At 44.6% G+C, this 23,128-nt stretch overlaps 1 protein-coding gene across 2 annotated transcripts in view; it reads right to left on the bottom strand.

Moving 5' to 3' along the window:
- Positions 1 to 23,128, bottom strand: part of dip2bb (disco-interacting protein 2 homolog Bb) — a 43,700-nt gene that overhangs the window by 17,874 nt on the left and 2,698 nt on the right. For both annotated transcript variants that reach the window (XM_069708378.1, XM_069708385.1), the window contains exons 2-8: positions 7,570 to 7,641; positions 6,232 to 6,378; positions 3,457 to 3,582; positions 2,931 to 3,374; positions 1,859 to 2,005; positions 1,160 to 1,279; positions 35 to 232 (exon numbers count right to left, since the gene is read on the bottom strand). In XM_069708378.1, coding sequence (XP_069564479.1) covers positions 35 to 232; positions 1,160 to 1,279; positions 1,859 to 2,005; positions 2,931 to 3,374; positions 3,457 to 3,582; positions 6,232 to 6,378; positions 7,570 to 7,641 — 1,254 coding nt within the window. The remainder of the gene's footprint in view (positions 1 to 34; positions 233 to 1,159; positions 1,280 to 1,858; positions 2,006 to 2,930; positions 3,375 to 3,456; positions 3,583 to 6,231; positions 6,379 to 7,569; positions 7,642 to 23,128) is intronic.

The following is a 23,128-nucleotide window of genomic DNA, read 5'->3' as shown; positions in this document are numbered from 1 at the left end:
TCGAGGCTCCTGCGTGTTCGCTCTCGTGTCTCACCATAAGTCAGCGTGTAGAGCGGCTTGCCCGTGATGTCCAGAGCGGTGAGGGCGGGGCTCTTCCCCTGAGTGGCCCCCCACCGAGCCAGCGCCGCCTGCAGGGCCGGGGGCCAGTTGCTGACCACCCCCAGAGGCTCCCCTTTCACCGGGATGATCTGACGACCCTCCGGCTTCGGCGTGTTGGGGTCCAGCTCCGGCACTTCGGTAAACAGACAACAGAGCGCTTTTAGGTTTGTTACAGATGAAAGAGGTCCGTTGTGGATGTCAGCGAGGAAAAATGAGGTCCGTTGGAACTGCCGGCCCGTTCTGTATATCCCTGTTCTAATCTCTCATCTTTTATCATCATTTTAATCATCAAAATACTTAACAATAAATATTAAAGAGAAAACAATGCTGTATAAATTCATTTATGCCCCCAATTTAAATCACAACAAACTCATGTTGTCCAAATAAGCATTCATCATTATTAGATTCATTACATGTTTTTCTTTGTAACTTTGTGCTAAAGGTTCCAAATATGTAAGAAAATATTAATACCACTTTCTAATAAGCCAGTCTATATAAATTACTGATAAAAAAAATTAAAAAAGTCATTCATTACTGATTTATGTTCACTTTTTGGGTTGCCAGGTTGTGGAAAATCCCTCTGGTCGGACTTCTTTTATGCTTATCTGAATTAAACTTAATTTATTACCAACTAATTACTTAACGAGTTACGAAAAGCCAAAGTTTTTAATACTGACCAACATTTATAGCTTCATTGTTACCAAATAGACCCAATGAAACCTGGCAAACTCACAACTGCTCTCATTAAAGACTTAAAACTAATCCGTGAAGCATTAGGAAATACTTTAGGAACCAGTAGAAAAGCCAATAATTACAACTTATAAATCTGTGACTTATTTGTGGTACCTAATTGTGCATTTTCTAAAAAACAGAGAAAAGTGTTCTCAAATAATCAAGATTTTTTTTTTTTTTTAGCTTTGCATCCTCCATTTGATTATTTTCCTCATTATAGGATGCTGAGCATGCAGACACCAAGGGTGGTTTTGTTTGCATCTAGTCCGGTGTCAGTTTGAGGATATGATGTCACGCTATGTTGAAGTGTTCCCTGAAGGCAGCGCACCTTCCACGATCTCCTCCGAGTCGTCGGTGAAGAACTCGCTGAGCGGCGGCCTCTTCGGCCTCTTCAGCGTGTTGAGCAGCTGCTGGATCTTCGTGGACACTCGGCTGCTCACAGGAACTCCTGCGGGGGGGGGGGCAAACACACTGTCATACAAACACACCGTGGCTCAAACACACAGTGACATAACACTTCCTGTTTTACCATCTCATAACCTGCTGTTCTTCATCCCATCTCACACATTTAGTAACGATTTGATCAACTGATTAAAAATCATTATTTATCTGGAATTGATTGTAATATCTTTCAGGAATGAAAAGCAGCAGCGTAGGAAAGGTGGAGTCGACACGAGGAGAACACGGTGAGAAGTGGGACGGAGGTTTCTCGGTTTGGGGATCACACAGGAGGAGTCACTTTGTGCCTGCTTGTTGTTTCGGTTGCATTTTGTTTCTCTAATAATTCATCACACACAGGAGGGAGAGTCAGCAAACACGTCACACATCAAGGAGTGTCCTTACTCTGGAGATTACCTCGTCCTATTAGCCAGTCAAATAAACACGTGACAGGGCGGAAAAGATCGAGAAGAAGAGAAGAGCAGTAAAAGTCGGGTTAATAAAACGTCGTAGCTTATTTGAAGAGAGAGAAATCACACACGGGCTTCTGCAAAACACCGAAGTTACGAAAAAGCTGCGTCTTCGTTACCGTCCGCAGTCTCCATCATGCTCGAGCGGCTCTGGCCGCGGCTCATCCCTCGGGCGGCGGTGTTGGAGGGCAGGTCGACCCGCGGGCCTCGGGCCGGACGGGCCACAGCTGTCACATCTGGAGGGGGGGCGCTGTTCTCTGAGGGGGCTGCAGGGAGAACAGCAAAGTGTCCTTCAGTTTTTAAAGCAGGCGTTCGAGTGCTCCAGTAGAACTTATAGAAATGGTCCTATTGGACCTTTCAAGGTTTAAAACGGCTCATTAGATGATTACAGCTTTTTAAATGTTTACACTCCGGTGGTGGAGGCTTCATGGGAGAAGTTATAATTATTGATATTCTCCAAAGCTGTGATGCAGTTTGCAGCATTTCATATGATTATGTGAAGTTGCAGGAAATGGCAAAATTTTAAAGTCAAATAAAAACAAATTTTGGTTATTTTTAAACCAATAAGGAAACAGTCAGCTGTGATCACTTCCCAAAATGATTAGCATAGTGCACATCACAGAAATAGCAGAAAATATTTTAGTCCATCATATATATATTTTCTGAATTTATAGAACCATATGCAAAAAATTTCCAAAAATGTCTAAGTCCTAAAATTGATATAACTTAATATAGAAATATATAAAAAGTCAGAAACATTCTTTAAATAATGCAACAGCTACTAAAAATCTAGCACTTGCTGGATGATTCTTGATTCTGTGACTCTTGGTCATTAAAGTCATGATTAAACTGCATTTCCCATAAACCCCGTCACAGTTAACCATCAAATTAAATATATTTAATCTCATATTTAAAAAATAAATAAATAAATAAACCTTTATGAATATGAAAAACGTCTGACTCAGTATAATGTATCATTTTATAGACCCCGCTGGTTATTTCATGAATCGGCAAAAAGTAGCCGTATTGCTCGTCATAAATTGGGACACATAAAGCTCTCGACCGCAGTGCGTCTTTATTCCCTGATGATGATGAGTTCAAGTTCAGTCAAACCTCAGGAAGAACTCTGGAACTTGTTGAACAAACACCGTGAATATTTGAGCACCTTCAGAAATAAAAGCGGTGCCTCACCGATGCGGCTGTGAGCCAGCATGTCCATCACTGCGGTGGTGTGCGGCTGCTCGTGCTGCTGATGAGGCTGCTGATGAGGCTGCTGATGAGGGTGGTGCTGAGGGTGGTGCTGAGGGTGGTGCTGAGGCTGGTGCTGAGGGTGGTGCTGAGGCTGGTGCTGAGGCTGGTGTTGAGGGTGGTGCTGCGGCTGAGGCTGGTGCTGCGGCTGGTACAGAGGCTGGTACTGCGGCTTGTACTGCGGCGGAGGCTGAGACTGGCTCTGAGGCTGCGGTTTGGCCTCTCCGTGGGACAGGGTGGAGGAGGCCGAGGAGGAGGTGGAGGAGCCCTGGGCAGAGCGGTTCATCCAGGAGTCCGGGCCCTGCGTGTTGGGGTTGAGCAGAGGCGGTGGGGCGAGCGCCGACGACTGTCTGCGCACGGCATCGTCCTCAGAGCCTGATGAAGAGTCTGAAAACAGAGAGATCAAAGTAAACAATCGGCGTCCACGCTGAAGATTAAAACTGCAGCGTCGTCCTTTTTAATCTCCTACCTGGTGGTGTGCGAGTGTTGATGGGCGACGGCACATAAGTGGAACGCCGTTTGGTCGGCATGGGGAGAGCCATCTTCTCCTCCTTGTGTTTAGCCAGGGCAGCTTGTACTGCCTCAGTATGGATGTCTGCACAGACAGAGAGCAATAAACTCTTCAGGTTGGGAACAGTTTGGTTCTGGTAGTTTTGGATCTGATTTAAAGCAACTAAACAAAGAGAAAGGTTTTTTTAAATGGACTCAATAAGAAACATTTTCCTTTCAACACAACGTCATGGTCTTCTTTTGCCTTTTATCAGAGATTCTCGCTGTCCAAATCCGGTTTTTTTTCTTTGTAAACTATCTTATTTAACTACCGTACTTTAAAGATGAACTGCTGCTTGAATAGTGCTATTATCTGTTTGATTTATTTCATTGAGCTGAAAATCCTCTAGATTAGTGGATCTCAACACAAAGAAGGAGGTAACTCTGGTATGGATATGAGGTTTAGATTCTGATTTCTTCAGCCAACTTAAAAACATCTGTGTCGCCATAAAAGTTTTGCAGTTTCTGAAAAAGTATAATATTAATCAAAATGCAGTCAATTAGTACAAATATTAGTTTTTCTATTAGGAAAAAAAACATCAAAGTGATTCATTCAGCCAGAGAAGAGTTGGCAGGATGAATCTGGTGAGTTGGGAGAGGATTTATTAGATAAAAAAGAAGAAAAACAAACATCTGACAAATTTTTGCTTGAGAGATTTTTCATATTAAATATTCTGAAAGGTAATAAATTCACTCAGGTTTACTCTGCTGAAGGCTTATAAAAACACACTCGATCTGTGCCGACTGGATGGGAAACATCACCTCCAATCAAATAAAGTTTAAATAACTTTATTTATATACAGTTTTAGTGCAGTTTAAAGTGCTTAACAGATGATTGATAGGCCAATAATAAGACAGACAGTTGTAGACTAGGACATTTAAAAAAAAAATTGAATTTAAAAACAAAATTAAAAACAAAAGTTAATTAATAACTGCTTTGATCTTTTCCAGTATTTTTTATTGCACCATTATAGTTGTGATTCAGGAATAGTTTTCTGAAAGGAACAGTATCCTAAATTGTTAAGAAAAATCTCAGGTGAGAAGTCTAAAGAAAATCACTGTCAGAGGATGACAGCGTTTTTCCCTCCGACACCGGAAACCACGAGCCGAGAACAGAGGTTGGTTTGATCCCACTCACGTGCCCACGCAGGCAAGCACACGCAGTAACACGACGCAGAGGTGCTTCCCACGGGTACATTAAAAACGCACCACGTGGACGGCCACACATTCAGACCGCGTAGCACAACATGTGCGACAAAAAGGCCCCCCAAAGAAAAAAAACCACCTCTATTAAACGAGGGGACAATCGTCTCCGCTCAGACGTCAACAGATTTAAATAAATCACGGAGCACAGCTCGTTACGCAGCACCGGGGACCATAATTACATAACTGGCATTCTGCTGCACAGAGTGCTCCGAGTTAAATCATCCGCTCTCATAATGCGCTGCCGTCCACCCTCACGCAGAAACATCAGGAGAGGCCGACTCCTTACACATGTCCAGGAGGAGGAGGAGGAGGAGGAGGAAGAGGGCCGTCTCCACGGCGAAGAGCGCAGCGGGGCTTGTGGTGCGTTTTACTCGCGACTCCAATCAACACTGACGTGTGTGTGGGCAGCTGGAGGGTTATTAATGTTCATACATGCTACTTTGGTTCACTGCTACAAATCTGAAATAGTTCACTCAGAATAAATGAGGAAGTACAGCGAGAGAGGCGTCACAGACACGTGAACACACCGTGTGTTGGTGAGTGCAGCGGTGGCAGGTCGTTTAACAGGCTGAGGAAAACACCAGGAAATGAGATGAAACCCAGTTAAATGAAAAACATAAAACCACTTTATTTCTTTCGGTATTCAGTATTTTGTCGTGTTATTTAAGTTTTGTTTTGGGCTGTGTCTCCGTTGCCATCTTTTGATTTTTGAAGCCTGAAATGACCATCTCTGGATATAGCTGAGAGCTGAGTGCATCCCAGGCCTGTCAATCAAACTAGAAAATCTTAATAGTTTTTGTTTCTGTGCTGTGGTCAAAATAATCTGCATATTTACTTTCCACCATTTTGTTCCAATGTCCAAAATCATCGTATGGAACATATGCAGTACACAGTACCCTGAAAAAGTCCTACGATTAGATAAGTCAAGTTGCATGAAATGCACACTACTTTTTAATTAAAAAAAAAAAATGGCACTATGAAATTCTTTATCAGCATTTACAGTTCTCGTGCCACGGTGCAGCAAGAGGCCGAAGGAGTGGAGAAATCTGCATTTTGTCCATGTGCTGCATTTGTAGAAATAAAAAAAAATAATAAATGTCTGAAATTTCAATTCACTGCTCACTACAGTGTCAACTATGGAAGATGCTGTATGAGGAAGGAGTGACTGAATGAACAAGGGGCCAAATCAAAACCTGCTATTATAAAAGTAGCCTGTTTTTATATAAAGAATACATAAACAAACAGCACTGTGCAAATGTTTTAGGCACTTTAGATATTTATCATTCAGTCGGCCTGGTGTTTCACACGAGGAAAGAAAAGCACACCGACTGCTTCTGAACAAATGCTCCTGGTTCAGTCCTCACGTGCTCTTTCGCCTCAGCTCCAGTTTTTCCTTCCCCCTTTAATTGGTCCCTTTGAAACAGCCCCGGTATATCTGAGCTTAATAACAGAAACAGATTTTCTTTTTCATTTGGGGCTTTGTGCTGACCTGATCTGTAGCGGTCATCTCTGGTTCCTCCATTGCGGTGAGTTCGGCGCGAGCGACGCTCACGGTACCTGGAAGAACTGGCGGGAGGAGCGGCGTGGCCGGAGGAACTCGGAGCCGCAGGCCTTACGTCATTCTGAGGCGGCGGCACTGTCAAATAAACAACAACAAAAATCTATTATTTACAAAAGAAACCATCTCTCAGAAACATCAGCGGCCGAACACAAGAGTCATGTTTCAAGATGCAGAGCTTTAAAGAGCCCCTAAAAATCTGCTGACACCTTGAACTTCCAAGACTCGTCTCATTTTGGTGTTATGTGACTTCATTAACTTTTAGAAGCAAAAACAGGTATAAAATGTTCATAGAAAAATGGAATTGATCACTTTTTTCTGTAAGTTTTGGTACATTTTCTACTCTGGGAATCTGACATCATCAAAAGTAGTTTTTTCATTTATTATATTAACATTTTATGGTGATATTTTTGTGTTGAACACCATTTTTTTTTTCTCCAATTGAGGAAATAAAATGTCACTGTTATTTTTGATCAAGTTGAAATGTATTGACGTTTTTAAGAGCTTAAAAGATCCAGTTTTCACCGGCATGCAAGAGAAACAATAAAAACAAATGGAATGGTTAAAGTTGTCATAATAACACATAAGGACATCAATAAAAGCCTCTTTTTGAGCCGCTACCGTTTGCCCTGTTAGTTACTACATTATGCGACAATTCAAACTCAACACTTCTTGTATGTTTCAAATTAACCCCCCCCCCCCCCCTCTAGTGTTTCATTATATAGAAGTGCCTTAATTTCTTAACAAAGCTTTTATTGTGAAAAATTTACAGGAACATCACAATCTGACTTTTTCAGAGTAATCCAGAACCACTGTTGGAAAAAAGCAGGATTGTCGTTATCAAATACACATTATGGACTATTGCATGTAAACATGCCACTATAGAAGCAGCGGTTAAACAAACTTAGAAACACGCTGTGTAATAAATAGCACTACATACCCTGGCAATGAGAATATATTTAAAATATATACATATCTATGAACCATCATCAAGGAGCCACAGTTTGTTTATGTATTCTCTGTATGTGAGAATTTAAGGAAAACACCATCATAAGTTAGGGATGTAAATTAGCAAAGAGAGAGCACCACTAGGAGGCAGCAGTGAGCATTATCGGGTCCTAATATACAGCAACAGAGAACAGCTATTAAAAGAGCACTTACTGCAACCTACATGCACTGTATGATAATAATAATAATAATAATAATACCTTCTTATCTCATGTTTTTATCTGCTCTCATACGAGAGCGTTATTCTTCCAGAGTCCTTACCTGGAGCGTGGATGATGTAGGGAACCAGGAGTTTGGTTCTTTTCTTCTCATAGCCCTTCTGTGTGATGTCACCTGTAAGACAAAACACTAAATATTAGAAAGGTTTTTAAAAAGGTGGCGAAGCAGCAAATAAAAAAAACAGAAAGATTGCATTTTAAACTTGATTGGATTTGAATGAAAACAGCTGATTCACATTATAAACAACCCCCATCTAAACGAAATGTTTTTGGATGCAGTCTTTCCCCATTCAACATTACATAAGAGATATTTGATTTTGATTTTTGATTTTATACACTTTATTAATCCCAGAGGGGAAATTTCTTCGCCACAGCAGGGGGGCTCTCAGGGGGGAGCTGCTGCAGCAGGCTGCCACTAGCGCGGCGCCAGGTAACCTGACCTGAGGTGCATGTTTTTGGATGATGGGAGGAAGCCGGAGAACCCGGAGAGAACCCACGCAAGCACAGGGAGAACATGCAAACTCCGCACAGAAAGGCCCAGGACCGGATTCGAACCCGGAACCTTTTTGCTGTGAGGTGACAGTGCTAACCACTGCACCACCGTGCCGCCATATGATGTCAGTATTAGTCATATTATTATATTCCTTTCTTCTCAAACCAAGAGACTTAAACGATGGTAAGAACCAAAAACACTCGTTCAAGGACTGAACCCAAGTTTCCTAACTTTCTCTGATGTGTCTGAATCCCCAATTGTTCAAAAACACAAGTGATGACAGAGGAAGGAGAGAGCAACAGAGATAAGAGAGGACGATAACACACTCACACAAAAAAATAAAAACTAGTGAAGGAGAAGATGAAAACACAGATGGATGCACATAGTGTTGCAGTAATCTCCAGAGATGGCTGAGGGGCATCGTAAGATGTGGCTCAGCTCCAGCCTCGGCGAAGAGGGAAAACAAAACAGGACTAAATTTGGAAATGTACGGAAAGCGTGGGCAAAGAGACGGGATGATTCATAAACACGCAGAGGAAACAGAGGTGTAAAAAAAAATAACAAAATCTGAGGGCAAGAAAGGCGGGAAGACACGAGAAGATGAAACGGAAATGATGAGAGGAGGAAGAGGTGGGGGCGAGGAGGAGAGGGCGGGACGGCCGAGGTGAGCGGGCAGAGGAGGAGGAACCCTGAGTCACGGGACCGACTTGAAATAGATTCAAGTGGCCAGGGAGCAAAGCCCCCCCCCCTCCCCCCTCTCACACACACACGTTTCTAAAACCTCCTGCCGACAGCCCATCTGCATCCTCCTACGCCCCACCAGACCTAACGTGGGCTGACGGAGCTCCCGGCCGACCCCCGCAGCCAAACTCCTCTGTGGACAAAGCTGTCACATTTTCAGACACATACTTAAAAAAAAAAAAAAAATTTAAATCCATCTGCAGAGCCTCCACTCACTTCTTCACATTGAGCAGTGATGATTCATTCAGTATGTCTGCCAGCAGCTACCCTGGATGCTCTCAAACCTCGCCGCCATCACGGAGACTCTCAGTAACACGGGGGACAAACCTGACACATCCTGCAGCGAGGCAGTATGTGTGCAACACCTTTAAATAAAGTAAACATATTGGCCGGCGTCTGATCCCACTGTATGAGAAGCATAAAGCAGCTCTATCGTCTCCTGAAGCTTTAATCCCTGATTAAAAGATGAAAGGAAGCGAAGTCTGTCTGACACCCATGTCGTCTCTTCCCAGTCACACCACAGAGGACAAAGGAGATTAGAGGAGGATTTTCTGCCATCCTGACACACTGCAGCGACGTATAGGTGATGAAATCGATCATTCATATCGATATAGTGAAAACAAACCACAATGTTAAAGGACAATTAGCAATTGGGAATAATTTCAAAGGTTAAGACGATATTGAATCTACCAAAATCGGACAAAGTAAGAAATAAGTTGCACACAAGCAAACAGTTTAACCAAGAATGAACTCTAAACCTCCGAATGTTTGTGATGTATGAAACCCCGTAGGTCTGAATCCAACAGACTGTAAAAACAATGGACGTAGGTTTTCCTAAAGAGCAGTTTTGAAGCTCTCCATCCTCGATTATATTTAAGCCTTAATTTAACTCAAACGGGGGTGTTTTAGAAAAATTCACCCCCGTACAGAAAAATTTAAAAAAACATTTTTTACCAGGCTGTTAACATGTTTATTTTTGTATGTTAACACAGAGGTCTTTGGGGATTGACTTGTTTTTGGAGGCAGCCTCATGTGGCCATCAGAGCAACTGCGTTTTTTTGACACGTCAGCGTTGGCTTCATTATTCAGCCCTATCATCTTTAATTCCCTGCCAACTTCATCAGCAGAGGAAGACCGTTGGATAAGATGGAAAACTGCAGAACAAAGTTGCAAATGGACCTCGGAAACAGCAGTTTTAGATAAAAACATAACTGAACATGCATAAATGTCAGTATGTAACACGTAAACTCAAAGTTGAACCAGGGTTTTCGGTCTGTAAACTACAGGGGATATTTGAAATGGACAATTTGAGTCACAATCACCTTTAAAGTAGGGACAGGATTTTCAAATATTATAATAGTCATTGAAATATAAAAAAACAAAAACATTAGCATGTATGACAATCATTCGTCCTTTTGTCCTCTCTTTTCACTGGCGCCTGGTTGTAATGCGTCATTCCTGTCAGAAGGTGGCGGCAATGCACCTAAAAGCTGTTTGTAAGCCGCCATTAAAACAACAAAAACAAGAAGAACGGCTTCGCAGGTCAAATTAAGTTTTTCAAAACCGGGGATTTGTTCAGAAGAATTTGCTTGAAATCACACCTGTAAAACACAAAATTAGTGACACGATAACACGATACAATCATTGGCCTCTTCATACAACTCTGCTGAAACCCAACGCACAGACCCAAACATCTGGACAACCATCACAATCCTTCAATACAACAGACAGCTGCATCACATGCAGGCCGATGAACCAGCGGCGCTGCAGACGAGCTGCGAGCTGCGAGAGCGCTGCTGTTCGGAGGATATCGCCCGAGAGGCCTCTCCAACACGAGATCTGCCCGGGGACCGGGGCTCGCTTTTTTTATATTTCTGAGGGAAAATGGAAGAAAACCAAACACTTCCATAAGTAATGCATGAGCGGTACAGTTGGCCCACTCAGTCACATGATTTATTTTTAGCTTATGTGAACAGGCAGTTTCTCTGCAGGGAGAGAGGGATGGAGTCCGGGGTGGGGGATGGGGCTGGCTCGGCATGAAATGAATCTCAAAGTAATCACTCCTGCATCTGGATGAAATTCATCTGTTTTTATGCTTTTTATTATCAGACTGCAGCGGTCGGATCTGAAAGGGTTAAACCCTCTGTGAAAGGAGTGCCTCCTATCGGGGAACTGCAAGACAACAGAGAGGAAATTAAATGTGAAAAATGCCACAGGAATAAAATTAAAAATTAAAAAAAATTCCAAAGTGAGAATCTGTACCTGTCTGCTCACAATAAACTCTCAAACCAACAAAGAAATGTGGTGAGGAGGACCAAGCACGGCCCCGCTGAGGAGGCCGAGCTCGGTAACCCGCGGCGACCCCGTCCTCTCCGTCCTAACCAGGTCACAATCGTTTCAGTGTCACCGACAGGCTTCACATCTTCCTGCATTCACGTCGGAGCTTATGTTTTCTTTTTACAGCATCTAAAAAGGGAGCACCATCAAAGCTGCGTCCCCCCTCTCCCCCCCCGGACGCTCCCACACTCTCCAACCTCCCTCGGTGTTATTTGAGTTGGACCTCTCTCTCCTCCTTCATCTGCCGGCACTCCGTCAGAATAGTAACGAGCTGCCGTCCTCCTCTCCTGGTTTCGTCCTCCTCTCCTCTCCCAGCTTCGTCCTCGTCACGTCTCACTCCGTTCGCTTTTCCCCGAGAAAACTATTTAAAAGTCAACACCTGCACGAACACATGTTTAAAGTTGTTGTGGGGAAAACTTCCAGCTGTTGTTTCACAGAAAACGCAACAACGTCAACAAGTCGTGACGATAAAAATGCTTCTTACAACCAAAAATCTTCCAAGCGTGACACAGATTCAGTCATCAGAGACAGATACAGTAAGATCAGGCAATCTGCTTTTAATCACATCATTTTCATGGGGGGCTGTTTGTTTGTTTGTTTGTTTGTTTGTTTGTTTGTTTGTTTACTAAATCCAACGTTCCAGTGGCCCAATGAGACGGCGCATTTTTATCTGCACAACAAACATCTCATTGCAACCTCCCAGCGGCCTCCTCTCACCAGCATCACACACACACACACACACACACACACACACACACACACACACACACACACACACACACACACACAGACATGATTTACTGTTACATACAGAAACAATAACGCTGCATACGTTTGGCAGAAGCTCTTTTCTTTCACACATGGTCGTGTTTCCTGACGAGGAGGATGATGTCATGCTCTGCAGCACTCCTCCTCATGTCTTATTTAAATCCACCACCGCACAACAAACAGCATGAAGTCAGCGTGACACTTACACGCAGGATTTAGTTCGACGTGAAAACATTCCCAAAGAATCTGATCACAACACTACAAGTCGCCCCAAATGACAGAAAAAGTTCTTTCCAAAAAGTTTCTCAGCTGAATGTTTCATGAATAAACGTATTTACTATGTTGACGGTGATTGGTTGGACAAGTATAGACAGACAGCAGCGGTTTTACCTGGAAATCCAGCAGCTTCTAAAAATACTTAGAAAATCTCTCTCAAAACAACATGGTAAGAGTCCTGTAGTTTCCTCCGAGTCCGCAAGTTACATCTAAGACCCGGTACAAAACATAACGTGCTTAACATGATAATAATCATAATAATAATCAGACACAAACGCTGCTGATATGATCCAATAATATCTTTGTTGAACATATTCTTTAAACATTCATAGGGTCAGTTCAGCTGCATCGCTCAGATTTCTGGTTTTCAACAGTCTCTCTGTTGGTTTTGGACACAACATGCACATTTATGTTAGACTGAGAAAAGTCTGCTCTCTTGTGTCATTACTTTATAAGATTTAAAAGTCATCTGAGATGTAGTTTTTTTTTAGTTTTTTTTTTTTTTTTTATAAGAAATCATCCACATCAGCAGATTGTGAGCAGAAAACAGCCAAGTGGATCTTCAGTCAAGGGCTCAAGGGTGTATTCAGTACAGACGAGAACAGCGATGATTTGTGTGTGATTAGTTTAAATGAAGATCTGGTTATGTTTTAAGATAAACATATATATTGTTTCTTGACATAAATGTGACAGAGCCAATGGTTCCCAGCGTGTCGGTACACGACGGCAACGTGCAGGTGTGACTGTCATGTCGGGCGTTAGCGCTGCTCACGTGGATCCTAACCCAACCTCCCACAATATGTCCTTTGCTTCCCAATTTTGAAGTCGGCTTAAAGTTAGAAAAATAAACTGTCGCACTTATTAAACGTGTCAGCTGATTCCAACTCTGTTCTGGCGATACCTGTCCGAACAAAAGGAAATATTGCGCGTGTTTTGGGCATCGTTTTATGAAGAATTTTGTGATAATATTTGCAACGATTTACAAATATTCAACAGGAAGAGAGCAAGTATTTATCATATCGTATTAAATGACACAGTATTCCTTCAGCTATGCATGATATTCCTCCAAGAGAAGCTACATGTGTACCTTCACTGACTCAGACAATAAAACTGGAATTATAGGCGTTGGTGAGTGAAAGAAAGGCTGTAAAAAAAAAAAAGCCTTCAGCGCTGACACACACACACACACACACACACACACACACACACACACACACACACACACACACACACACACACACACACACACACACACACTGTGGTCTCATGTGAGTCTCTCTGGAATAGTAAGCAGGGTGCGGCCAACTCAGGTAACAACGCGAATCATGTTTCCCTCCACGTACTCATTATACTCAGCTCAAACAAGCAGTGACGACACGACACGACACACACACACACACACACACACACACACACACACACACACACACACACACACACACACACACACACACACACACACACACCTCGAGCTCCCGTAGAGGTAATAACAGAGGTTACAGAGCAGAGGAGTGACTAAGTGCCGAGAGGAAAACCAACTGAAGCCGTGACTCAGCTGGTGGTTCTCATGCACCTCCTGCTGTCACGCTTTCCTTCAGTCCGTCCGCAGCAGAGTGAAAGCAGCGGGCGTGGCACGTGCACACGCACACACACACACACACACACACACACACCTGACACACCTGACACACCTGACACACTGCATTTCAACCACTTCAACACTCAGTGGAAGAGCTGTTACAAAAGAGTAAATAACAAGCGTCTATGTCCTGCTGGTTTTTGTTTTTTACTGTGATATGACAACAACGTGATACAGAAGTCCTCGAAGGAAAATCTGAATCCAGAGGAAGGTTGTGTTGTGCTTTTTTTTTAATTATTTTATTTTATTACTATCAAGAAGAAAAACAAGCAGGTGAGAGAAAGTGTAAAAATGCCGCGTGTAAAGTTCGAGACGCTTTGACGTCGCTGAGCTTCACGACAGTTCCTAACCCGGTCTGACTGCAGGAGGACAAAAGAAAACAGCTCAGAAAAGTCCAGTGGGCGGAAAGATTAACGGCTCAGTGGACGTGTGCTGTAACCGAGGAGGTCAGAACAAGCAGCCTTTATAGATTTATGCCACAAAACATTTTAACTAATTATTTCCCTTGAGATAATCCAACCAGGGAGTTTGTGAACAACCCGTCTGACCTCCTGACTGCATGTGTTCGGTGGAGTAATATCGCATAGGTCAGCAAAAGGTTAATATGATTGAAATAAGTATTTTAAGCACTTTAAAAACAAAATCCTGCATGTTGAATGAGCACAGAGGAAACCAAACCCTCCCCACAGCAGTGGAAAGGTCACATTTACATCTTGTTTTGGTCCCGAGCGGAAAGCATTTGATTGACAGAGATTCAAAAGCTGCGTCTTAATTTGAGGGCTGGATCCTTGGAAAGATGAACCAAAAAAACACACTTCCTCCCAGTCCAGACTCGCAGAGACCGAAACTATGAAGGACACTCCTCGCCAAGTCTTCTGGGAGTCCAAAACTTCCAGATTATCTGCTGTGAAGTTTACTGAGTGTAAAATCCACTTGTGAGGTTTCAGCTGCTGAATAACGAAGCAGGTTTTGGACAAAGACACAAAACAGTTCTATTCAAATCTGTGACTTTTATTTTGTAAACAGTGACCAGCTGAAAAACACAACGTGGGTCACGTGACTTCCTGACGTTACGGGTTGATGAAGATCAGAGCTTTAGAGATAGATTTAGATATAAATATAAACAGTGACACGTCAGGAAGTTGATCCGGGGTGACAGAAAGCTCACGTTTCCTCCGTAATGGATTTAACAGCTTAACAGCAGCAGTCAATTGTGAGGCTCCGACATATGGCCGTTCTAATCTGGAGAGGGTTAATGGCAAAAACTCACAAAGTGAAAGTGTGTGTGTGAGCAGGGGGCCGGAGGAGGAGGGGGGGGTCACATGGGCTGTATCCGTAGCAACCAGGCCCAAGTGGCGCTGATGTAAACGTCCGGGGATGACAAGGGTCAGGACCTCTCGGTGACGGCAGCTGCTGACATGTGAAATGCAGCAGGAAGTCCCTCGAGAGGAAACAGATTTACACGAGACAGCTTTTTACACGGAAGCCATCAACAACGATTCGTTTTCATCCCACCTGATGTCGAAAAGCTACATGGATTCGGTTTCCAGTATCGGGAGCAGAAACAGAAAAATGCTCAAACAGGACGACAGAACCTGACAATGTTTGGCTTTTGGCATCAGACGGTCTCAGTAGACCTCTGTGTTGAAGGTCTGAGTAGACCTCGGTGTTGAAGGTCAGAGTAGACCTCTGTGTTGAAGGTCTGAGTAGACCTCGGTGTTGACGGTCTGAGTAGACCTCTGTGTTGAAGGTCTGAGTAGACCTCGGTGTTGAAGGTCAGAGTCTCGGTGTTGACCCTCGGTGTTGACGGTCTCAATAGACCTCGGTGTTGACGGTCTGAGTAGACCTCTGTGTTGAAGGTCTGAGTAGACCTCGGTGTTGAAGGTCAGAGTAGACCTCGGTGTTGACGGTCTCAGTAGACCTCGGTGTTGACGGTCTCAATAGACCTCGGTGTTGACGGTCTGAGTAGACCTCTGTGTTGAAGGTCTGAGTAGACCTCTGTGTTGACGGTCTCAGTAGACCTCGGTGTTGACGGTCTGAGTAGACCTCTGTGTTGACGGTCTCAATAGACCTCGGTGTTGAAGGTCTCAGTAGACCTCAGTGTTGACTGTCTGAGTAGACCTCGGTGTTGACGGTCTGAGTAGACCTCTGTGTTGAAGGTCTGAGTAGACCTCTGTGTTGACGGTCTCAGTAGACCTCGGTGTTGACTGTCTGAGTAGACCTCGGTGTTGACGGTCTGAGTAGACCTCTGTGTTGACGGTCTCAATAGACCTCGGTGTTGACGGTCTGAGTAGACCTCGGTGTTGACGGTCTGAGTAGACCTCTGTGTTGACGGTCTCAATAGACCTCGGTGTTGACGGTCTGAGTAGACCTCTGTGTTGAAGGTCTGAGTAGACCTCGGTGTTGACGGTCTCAGTAGACCTCGGTGTTGACGGTCTGAGTAGACCTCGGTGTTGAAGGTCTCAGTAGACCTCAGTGTTGACGGTCTGAGTAGACCTCGGTGTTGACGGTCTGAGTAGACCTCTGTGTTGACGGTCTCAATAGACCTCGGTGTTGAAGGTCTGAGTAGACCTCTGTGTTGACGGTCTCAATAGACCTCGGTGTTGAAGGTCTCAGTAGACCTCGGTGTTGACGGTCTGAGTAGACCTCGGTGTTGACGGTCTGAGTAGACCTCTGTGTTGACGGTCTGAGTAGACCTCTGTGTTGACGGTCTCAATAGACCTCGGTGTTGAAGGTCTCAGTAGACCTCAGTGTTGACGGTCTGAGTAGACCTCTGTGTTGAAGGTCTCAGTAGACCTCGGTGTTGACGGTCTGAGTAGACCTCGGTGTTGACGGTCTGAGTAGACCTCTGTGTTGACGGTCTCAATAGACCTCGGTGTTGAAGGTCTCAGTAGACCTCGGTGTTGACGGTCTGAGTAGACCTCGGTGTTGACGGTCTGAGTAGACCTCTGTGTTGACGGTCTCAATAGACCTCGGTGTTGAAGGTCTCAGTAGACCTCAGTGTTGACGGTCTGAGTAGACCTCTGTGTTGACGGTCTGAGTAGACCTCTGTGTTGAAGGTCTCAGTAGACCTCAGTGTTGACGGTCTCAGTAGACCTCAGTGTTGACGGTCTGAGTAGACCTCTGTGTTGACGGTCTGAGTAGACCTCGGTGTTGACGGTCTCAGTAGACCTCGGTGTTGACGGTCTCAATAGACCTCGGTGTTGACGGTCTCAGTAGACCTCGGTGTTGACGGTCTGAGTAGACCTCGGTGTTGAAGGTCTCAGTCGACCTCGGTGTTGACGGTCTGAGTAGACCTCGGTGTTGACGGTCTGAGTAGACCTCGGTGTTGAAGGTCTCAGTCGAGCTCGGTGTTGACGGTCTGAGTAGACCTCGGTGTTGACGGTCTCAGTAGACCTCGGTGTTGACGGTCTCAGTAGACCTCGGTGTTGACGGTCTGACCCGGCGGGACGAGTTCACGGCGTCAGTAACGACCGACCTGCTTGCTGCCGACTTCATCGCTCCACAGCCGCAGACTTCCTGAAGCATTTCAAAGGTCTGTGTTGACACATTACTTGATGTCGTCTGGTCGTGTCCACGGAGGAATCTCCCCCAGACCACTTTTACAAACTTATTGTAATAATAACAAATAGAATAAGAGCATCAGTGAGCTCGGTGTGTTTGCAGTTAAGGAGAAAGTAAGATGTGAACGTTAGAGAAACCGTGAGCTCTGCGGTCTGAAGCGTGTCGTCTGACTGCTGCTTCCACTTGGCACTTTTCAATAATTCAGCGAAGAGCACAGTGACCTGACCACTACTTACTCCTCTCTCTCTCTCTGTCACCCGATCTGTGGCGTCTCTCTGAGTTACTTTAAGCTGCTGAGAGAAGGAAGAAAAACCAAAACAGATTAGAGCCGGTTTGATCCCAATTATCAGAACGGAGGTTTTGAAGCGCAACGTTAACGCATAAAAATGAGGTTGAGATCCCAGCGAGGTTCACCGAGAGCTTGAAAATGAGATGATTCAGCCGCCCGGCCGCCGATGCCGCCGGTGCCGACAGTGCGTGTCTGTGTGCTCCGATCGCACCTAAATAATTCAGTCTCTTTTGTAGACAAAGCTTCGATGCTTTCTTAGATGTGCGTGCGTGTGTGTGTGTGTGTGTGTGTGTGTGTGTGTGTGTGTGTGTGTGTGTGTGTGTGTGTGTGTGTGTGTGTGTGTGTGTGTGTGTGTGTGTGTGTGTGTGTAAGACCCGGTCTGTGGCCCGCAGCGCCGAAGATCAGAGGACAGCTCATCTGCAACAGTTAATGAGCTTTCAAACAGATAAATCAGCTTCCTTCCTCCTGTGGCCGTCAAGGCTGCGTGTACACACACACACCCACACACACACACACACACACACACACACACACACACACACACACACACACACACACACACACACACACACACACACACACACACACACACACACACACACACACACACACACACACACACACACACACACACACAAAAGATGAGGACTTATCTACATTTTTCCGATTGTCAAGAAATCCCATTAAAACACCGCAACAAAAACTAAATATATTCTTGCCACTATTATTATCTGCGGAGCCAAAACCTGACACACGTCCCTCAGTGTTAAAAACAAATCAATGAGTGGTGAGCCGATGGCCGATGGCCGATGGCCGAGTGCCACGTTGGCTAAAATGCCGTTAGCAGCCGAGTCTCAGGTCATCTGCAGGCCGGTCGCAGTGCGTCATTCTCCGGCTCGGTTTCTCATTTCCTGCGTATCGTCAATCTGATATCGTCAATAAAAAGTAATAAATACAAACCAAGCAGTGAGCTGCGCTCGGTCCTCTGTTCACGCCGAGCGCCGACCGGCAGCGACGTCACCCGTCGGTTTGTTCAACGGCCGTTATGAAGCCTCCAGTTTGGAATCTGTCTGTCGCCATCTTGCTAGTTTGGAGCAGGAAGTGACCATATTTGGACGAGCTGGGGGAGGAGCTAGCGGTAGATCTGACTGATCTGATTGGAAACCTGACGATACTACGTCCCGCCCACCGATAGCTGTAACCTGACTGCACCACAGACCTGTCAATCAAACAGATACGGCCCACCAAAATACGTCTTTTTGAAGCTTAATTTACAATCACTGATGGATTATTTTCAGATGGACCTCCAGAAAACTAATCTAGAGTAAATTTAGTGAAATGACATACAGAAAACGTTATTGACAGAATTTCATGAGGGAAGTTGAATGGGAGTGTATGGAAACCGGCGCTTTTTGGAGCCGACCTCTAGTGGCTCTTAGTGGTATTGCAGTTTCAGGCACTTCTGCATCGGAAAAAAAATGTCGGCGCCAGATGCTAAATCCACTTTCATGTACACCAGAGATACTGTTTATTCATCCACAGCTGAAAATAGTTCCCGTTTACTACCGACAGTATCAGAGGACCTACAGCGCAGCTATTAAGAGAAAACATGCCTTTTCAAATTAAAGACGATGTATTTTAATATATTCCTTGTTTCTCTGCTGCAGACAGAGCAGCAAAAGTGGAAAACAGGAGAGACGGGCTGACTGGGTTTTATTCTTTGGATAACATCGCTGAATGACACTTATCCTTTAAGAATGCATGTTGTTTATTTAGCTAAAATGATCCAGCAGTGAAGAGGAGCGCTGGCAGAGAGGAGTCGGCGGTGCTGTGAAGGAGGGAGAGAGGCAGAGATGCCCGGCAGCAGCGCCGACCCAGCGTGACTCACGGGCTGAACGAGCCGGGCGAGTTGCCCCCCGATGCTCTATGACCTACATCGAGAGACGCATGCGGCGCTATAATCTCTCATTCCTCTCTCGCTGTGGAGCAGGCCGTGAAAACCCGCCTCTCCTCCGAAGCATCGCAGACAAGACAGCTGGACGGATGCTGCTCACTCCAAAAAAAATGAAAAACACAATCCACTGGCCGCCACAGCAGCCAACGATTAAATTATGAAATAGAGAAAGATGACTACATGTAAGTGCAATCTGTGCAGCTCTGACTGTTTACAGGTCACGTGATGCATTTACACTCGGCCGTGTGCGACGGGACGCGGCAGATGGCGCGAATCATCGGTGATGCGTCCGGCCGGGTAAACCTTGTGAAACGTATCGTTTCAAATGCCGACATGACATCCAAGTTTCAACACTCGCACCAAAACAATTTCTATGTTTTTTTTTATTTATTTAGCCATGGAAGCAGCATAACTCGAAGCACGGAAGAGCCTCAGTCTGACAGTCTGCTCAAATACCTCCACTGATATTGGATGGAAAGCCATAAAATATCTGCAGAGACATTCGTGATCCTCAGAGGATGAATCTCGTCCTTCGGTGCCAGCAAACAGTGTTTTGTAACCAAATACCCTCGATAATGATAAAGATACTGTAAAGACGGCTGTCAGTTCTTTAGATACGAAGTTAAGTTCTTGTGTTTGTGTTGTTCACTAAAGTCACTCCTTCTTCTTAGTTTTCTGGAGGTCCATCTGAAAATAATCCCTCATTCATTAGAAAAGAAGATTCAAGAAGACCTGGTTTTTGGGGGCGTGTCTGTTTGATTGACAGGCCTGCGGTGCAGTCAGGTTACAGCTATCGGTGGGCGGGACGTAGTATCGTCAGGTTTCCGATCAGATCGGTCAGATCCACCGCTGGCTCCTCCCCCAGCTCGTCCAAATATGGTCACTTCCTGCTCCGAACCGCTCCGAACTAACAAAGATGGTGACGGACAGAATCTGAACTGAAGGATTCATAACGTTCACAAATCAATGATGACATCACTGATGGTTGATGACATCACTGATGGGACAAACTGGAGGCGAACAGATATCATACACCCTCATGACAAAACTGAACATCACGCAGGTCCTCGTGAAAGCATAAAACCCGCGTTAGTCTTCTCCCTTCCTTAATTACTTTAAATAGCATAAACATTATTCTAAAAAATACTTTTTTGTATTTAACAAAAGGTGCCGAACTTCTCAAATGTTGCACATCGTCGAAACATCAGGAGTCATATTAGAACAATTTTAAATGATTAAAATGACAACAAATCTGGAGCGTTTTTGACATGCGAGCGTCCTCTGAGCATCTGGACGCTGTTCGTTTGTCACACTCACATGAACGATACATAAACACAGGAGCTGCAGACACGGCGACGCGCAGGACACACTCTCAGGGACGCAGGACACACTCTCAGGGACGCAGGACACACTCTCAGGGACGCTTCAACCGACGCCACTCAGAGCTACAAATTCCAGGCCGGCTCAAGTCTTTGACCTCCACAAAGGTTTTCTTTGTGTCCTTACAGTCATGGAGGTTAAAATGGGAGGAGCTGTTCTCTCTCTCTCTCTCTCTCTCTCACACACACACACACACACACACACACACACACACACACACACACACACACACACACACACACACACACACACACACACACACACACACACACACACACACACACACACACACACACACACACACACACACACACACACACAGCCAGAAACTATTTCTGTGAAGAAGAAAAAGAAAAAAAAAAAGAAAAACTGCTGATGCACATTTTCCTCCTGTTTGTTGCTAAGCGAGTCACATCTACGGGACAACAATGGGGGGATTGTTGCCACGTAAAAGATATCCATGAGAAAGCTTCGGAGTCGTCCAGCTGCCGTCCGCCGCGTACGGGAGCTTCATCACTGCACGCTGTGGACGGAGACGCAGGACATCTGGACAGCGCCGAGCCTTTTCAGTAGCAAAAGAATCATGTCTGATCTAAAGTTACAAACAATGCTGCCCCCCCGCCTCCTCCCACCACCACCCTCCTCCCACCACCCCCCCGCAGAGGGCCCGGGGGTGTCACCTTACCACTCAGGCACACGTTAACGACCGAAACCGTCGCAGGTAACTCGGACTGGACCAACAGGTGAACTATCTCACCTGAGCAGCAGCAGCAGTTCATAACAAAGAGAAAACAGAAGAGAAGACGACCGACGTCACGACTCAACTAATGACGCCAGCAAACCTTTTTACCTGAAACCTGATAGATACACGAATCAGAATCACTTGACATGTTTAGTTTTACACACACACACACACACACACACACACACACACACACACACACACACACACACACACACACACACACACACACACACACACACACACACACACACACACACACACACACACCACACAGTTGCAAAAGTTTTGGAACAATTAGTCAATCGAGAGAAAATTGATTTAATAAACAAAAATGTCTGTTTCCAACTTAAATATGAGGATCTTGGTGCTTTTCTTTGTGTGTTGAATCATTGAAAACATAATATCTTTGCATTTATATCTGTAAGTCAAACAAAACAAGCCATTTGAAGGCAGCTTGTGAGCTCATTATGGACATTTTCCACTATAAAAAATGAAGTGTAGCATTCAATATTCAACTGACTGTGTGTGCTTGTCTGTTCCAGTAATAAAGCCCGACTGTTCAACAGCTGCATCCAGACACATATTTCAACACCAGCTGTTTCATAATCGATTACTCATTTTGGATACATTTCTTTTAAATGACAAAAATGTATTAAATAATAATAAGCTGAATATCTTTTGGCTGTGGACTGTTGGTCGGGACAAATTAAGACATTTTTAAGCTGCAAAACCCTGAGTCGACATTTTGCACCATTTTCTGAGAGAATAAACAGATTGATGATAAAAAAAAGTCACTATTTGCCACCTCAGACTCTCACTGAGAACTTAAAGCTCTCCAGACTTGAACTATCCATGACTTCCACTGAGCCTTCAGTTAAAGCCTGACAAAACCAGGAGCTTTGCAATCTCACCGCAGCATTAAAACCTCGGTCAAATCATCTGTTACTCGACTACTTCCTTCCCCAAACAAGCTCTTTGTAATATCACAAAGAGAAGTGATGCATAATAATCATAATTGCTCCGACTCCGCAGTGACTGTATTCCAGTACAAATTGCACACTTGATTACACAGTTATTTCCCATCATCTCACCTATGTTGAGTGAGTTGAACATCCAATCCTCCATTAGCCACCCTCATTACCACATTGCTGATTGGAGTCTATTATTAACCATAACACACACACACACACACACACACACACACACACACACACACACACACACACACACACACACACACACACACACACACACACACACACGCTGTACCACGCAGCCACTCAGGCCTGAACACGCCACAGTGAGTATGACGCCCTGTGAAAATGAACAAATTAAAAACACACTGAGGGTGAACTTAGAGCTCCAGATGTTACGAGGGTTTTAAAGAACTGTAGAAGCGGGAAAATGTGGCTGAAA

The sequence above is a fragment of the Brachyistius frenatus genome, unplaced genomic scaffold, assembly GCF_029030835.1.
Source record: "Brachyistius frenatus isolate BFR_SWC_R1_liver_20210118 unplaced genomic scaffold, ASM2903083v1 Contig_4, whole genome shotgun sequence".
NCBI classification, from domain to species: domain Eukaryota; kingdom Metazoa; phylum Chordata; class Actinopteri; family Embiotocidae; genus Brachyistius; species Brachyistius frenatus.
The sequence above is the reverse complement of the archived record's forward strand: the minus strand, read 5'-3'. Positions and strand labels throughout refer to the sequence as shown.